Here is a 3,975-nt window from a genome sequence, read left to right as displayed (position 1 = left end):
GCGTCACCCTCACAGCTGGTTGACTTTACAATAATGAACATTACTGACAGTAAAGCCTCAGCTTAAGAAACAATAAATTGTATACTGTATTTATAGTGTTTTTTTTAAATACTCAAAGATGCTTAAATAAAAATAGAATGGAAGTAAAGTGTCTTTTTAATATTCAGTATCTATTAATTTACAGTAGCTATTTGATTGCAATTCAATTTAAACTTACTGTTTAAAATTGTAAGACTGAAAAAAGCAGAGTGAAAACGGTGTTGCAGTGACTCAAATGAGCTTACAGGGTTCACTGTGGTCTGTGGGTCACCTTTTTTCACCTGAAAGCACTCTGTGTCCTCAGCTAAGTTCTACATTTAAATCATTTGGAAAAACATATAAAATCACAAGATTTAAGTATGAAGAGCAGTAACACAGTGAACAGTCACTGAGACCACAATGCATTTACGAGCAGGGATGGAAAGACTCCTCAAGGCATCTGGCATGTAAAATAAGATGTGGTGATTTTAAAGGTTCACACAGGGCACCAAGAATATTATGAATGGAGATTAAACATGTGACACCCCTCGGACATCCACTAAATCTTGGTGCCATATGTCCTCTGGTCTCTTCTGATGCTGATATTAAATGCTGGATGTCTACAATATTTCCTCCAGTTGCATCAAACTAATCTTTATGTGCTTATGAGCTGTTGCATTAGATTGCAAAGGTGTTCCTGATCAACATAACTTGTAAATATAACAGTTTGTCCTTTTAAAAAATATCTTATCTTAGTGCCACTTCTATATAGTTTGTCTTATTTTAATGCCAAATACATTCTAAGCCTCCCAGACGACAACAAAAAATCTATTTTGAGTAAAGCATTTCTTTTCTTTTAGCGTACATGGAGTTGAGAGACAACACAGCATCGGTGACAGCAGTGGGGAAGAAAGGGATGAGCTGGAAGAAAAACCTATCCATGGCAGAGACCAGCAGGTATCTGGTTTTAGGCTGAGCGGCTGTGACTGCGTGCAGCATGGCACTTATGACCATTTCGGCTCCCTTGAATCCAGACTTGCATGACATTATGAAGTATTCATTGGCCAGCTCAATGTACTGCCTGTTGAATACTCGCTTGCTCTCGTCGTCTAACTTTTCCCAGATATCTGAGGTGCTTTTCATCTTCAGGATACTGGTGGCTTGGCCGAAATTACCCGGCTGAATGATGCTGACCTGAAAGTAGAAAGAAAGTTTGAATTGGAGTTGAGTAGAAGTGCGTTTTGTCCTTTTCTAAAACACAAACTGAACATTTCATTGTCTTTTCTCTCTGTAAGTGACATTTGACAGTAAGCATGCAACACTACACAGTATAATGAGAATATAACTGATTCCCTTCATGTTGGGTTTATATCAAATGAAAGCCATCAAACTTCCTTTGTTAAATAAAAACTGCCCTTGGTGTCTGCAAAGTCTTTAAATTTATATGCTTCCTCTTTGCCACCCAGAACTCATAAAAAATCCTTTAATTTTATCTACTGTAGATTTTCCATAATGTGCCACATCATGCTTTGGGGTGTCACAGGATTTGTGTGTGGCTTCCCCAACCTAAACAGTACCTTCACACCAAAGCTGGCCATTTCAACCCTTAAGCAATCCGCAAACGCCTCCAGCCCTCTCTTTGACACGCTGTACGCTCCCATGTTCAGGCAGTTGAAGAAGGCGAAGATGCTCGACACATAAACCATCCGTCCTGCAGCAGTCAGGGGAAAGAAAACCCTCATTTTATTTATTATAATCGCACTGCAACAAGAAAATGAAGATCTAATCCAAAGGTTTTATCTTACCTTTAGCAGCACGAACCAGAGGTAGAAACGCAATAGAGGTCCTGATGCAGCCAAACAGGTTGATGTCGACCATATTGCGGAAGTCATTAAAGGTGCTCCATTCAATCTCTCCCCAGTCTGAGATGCCGGCGTTGTTCACCACTGCCCACAGGCCTGACAACAACAAAAAAAGAGCAAATTGAGTCAATGCACAGAGGGAGAAAAAAAGGGGATTTAATGGATTATTTCTGTTTAAACAAGCTCACACAAAGGGTGTAATACATCGATTTGCTTGCAGCGCAGTCAACTTAACATCTTGTTTCAATAAGTTTCATGTTACACTTGCAAAATGAAGATCTTGCTGGAGTATATTTGACATTAAATGATAATGGAAATTGCAAAAAAATGATAATATCTTGTCTTCATGCAGTGAATACTACTTAACCTGCTTTTTTTCCTTCACATAAACCCAATATATCTAAAATCATAATAATAATAATAATAATGATGACTTAGAAAGAAAACATTTTGTGATATTAAGGTAAAAATTTAGAAATGACTCACTAACATGCATTAACATTTCTTCTATCTTCCATACATATTAAAGCTCAGTGCATGTTAAATTGTGTAATTCTTTTTGCAGACTGCTAAACCCTTACCTTTCGCTGGCAGGTTGTTTTGGACCATCCTCTTCGCCTGCTGCACATCTTCATCACTGGTCACATCCAGCTTGAGGATTTTCAGATTACTGGAGCTTCGTCTCATCAGGCTCTGGGCCCCGGCTCCTTCTGGAGACAGACACCCAGCAAAGACTACAAACCCCTTTTGGTCCAAACACAGAGCCAGCTGGTGTCCAAAGCCGCTGTCACAGCCTGTTATCAGCACAGCGTAGCCGTACCCGTCCTCCACAGGGCTGCGGCAATGGAAGGAAATCAGCTTGGCAATGACAAAAAGCAGGGCAGCAAAGATGGAGACGATGCCAATGATTTGGCTGACAAAAAAAATTGCGTGCATGCTGGTGAAGCGTCTGAGAACCACCGTGTCTGAGTACTGTCTGTCTACCAGCGAGCTCCCACAATATATACTTATTCACAACAAAGCAACACTTGATTGTGAGGGCTGGTGGGTTTTCTTTCTGATGTGTCAGGGTGAACTTTGGCCAATTTGTTCAGGTTTTCATGTGACTGTTGTCAGTCTTGTGAGCAGAGGCAATGTTACATCCAAGATTAAAAAATTCAACAGCTGACTGGTAGGGAGTCCCAGGTATTTAGCCAGTGTGGGGTCAATGTCACTGATACCACTTGGTTCGTTAACAAGTCGTTAATCTCCAGGGAGTGGTTGAAAGGACAGCATTGTAGGTGGGGGATAAGTGGTGTTGTAGACCTCCTCCCCTGTTGAAAGATGGTTTCTGCTTCACTCTTCTTATTCAAATCATGTTGATTTCCTTGGAAGAGTTTTGCTAATCATTCAGGTTATTTAGTTTCCCTGAAGGAAAGTAAACAGTCTACAATACTGACCCATTCATCCCTTTCCTGGAGATCTACCAACCATTCTTTTCTGACCTCATCCAACCACTCCAACACACTGTTTTTAACACTTGGCCTAAAGTGACTCCAAGGTCTCTTAACAATCGTCATGACAACAGCCAGGAGCACTAACGAACCAAATTGTATCAATGACCCCACAGAGGTTACAGTAAATACCTGGGACTCCTCGCCAGTCAGTGATAAATCCAGCAGGTCTACTCTCTGACTGATGGACTGTTAGTTCACAAACCTACACACACCTTGCTGAGCACTGTTAAGTCTTTTTATGTGTTTTTGTGTTTTTTTTTATTACTTAAACAATAACCTCACTAAAGCCTTGGCCCTGTGCTGCCACCCGGCTCCTCTTCAACATCTCCTGCTCTCATGACTCCAAACTGAATCCAATTGTTTATGGATTAAAAAAGGACACAAGCCGCGAGCTATCAACCAGGTTCATGAACTACCTAACAGTTAAAACTGAAGAAGCCTCGTCCTCAAGTGTCCTCAACCAACCCAAGTTTCCCTTGATTGAACCCTCCTTGATTAGCCATGACCTGATGATTTGTACTTGTTTTGGCTTGTGATGAGGAGGATGTGTTCTATGTCATCAATGTTAACTGATACAAGTCACATTACCATATGCCAGT

At 40.7% G+C, this 3,975-nt stretch overlaps 1 protein-coding gene across 1 annotated transcript; it reads right to left on the bottom strand.

Annotated features, from left to right (window-relative positions):
• Positions 1 to 846: 846 nt before the first annotated feature.
• zgc:113142 (uncharacterized protein LOC503524 homolog) lies at positions 847 to 2,816 on the bottom strand. The gene is made up of 4 exons (XM_062414554.1): positions 2,462 to 2,816; positions 1,824 to 1,976; positions 1,596 to 1,729; positions 847 to 1,212 (listed from the first exon to the last, which is right to left on the bottom strand). The coding sequence occupies exons 1-4, from the start codon at positions 2,814 to 2,816 to the stop codon at positions 847 to 849; spliced, it is 1,008 nt and encodes a 335-aa protein (XP_062270538.1).
• Between the last annotated feature and the right edge of the window lie 1,159 nt (positions 2,817 to 3,975).

This window comes from Scomber scombrus, chromosome 24 (genome assembly GCF_963691925.1).
Source record: "Scomber scombrus chromosome 24, fScoSco1.1, whole genome shotgun sequence".
Taxonomy (NCBI): domain Eukaryota; kingdom Metazoa; phylum Chordata; class Actinopteri; order Scombriformes; family Scombridae; genus Scomber; species Scomber scombrus.
Note: the sequence above shows the minus strand (reverse complement) of the source record. Positions and strands in the feature narration are given on the sequence as shown.

What these genes read in the sequence shown, in the direction of transcription:
- zgc:113142 (XM_062414554.1), bottom strand. Translation starts at nt 2,816, where the DNA reads ATGCACGCAATTTTTTTTGTCAGCCAAATCATTGGCATCGTCTCCATC. An exon ending in TCTGGTTCGTGCTGCTAAAG is followed by an intron (nt 1,730 to 1,823) that starts GTAAGATAAAAC and finishes TGACTGCTGCAG; the next exon opens with GACGGATGGTTTATGTGTCG. An exon ending in TGGCCAGCTTTGGTGTGAAG is followed by an intron (nt 1,213 to 1,595) that starts GTACTGTTTAGG and finishes TTCTACTTTCAG; the next exon opens with GTCAGCATCATTCAGCCGGG.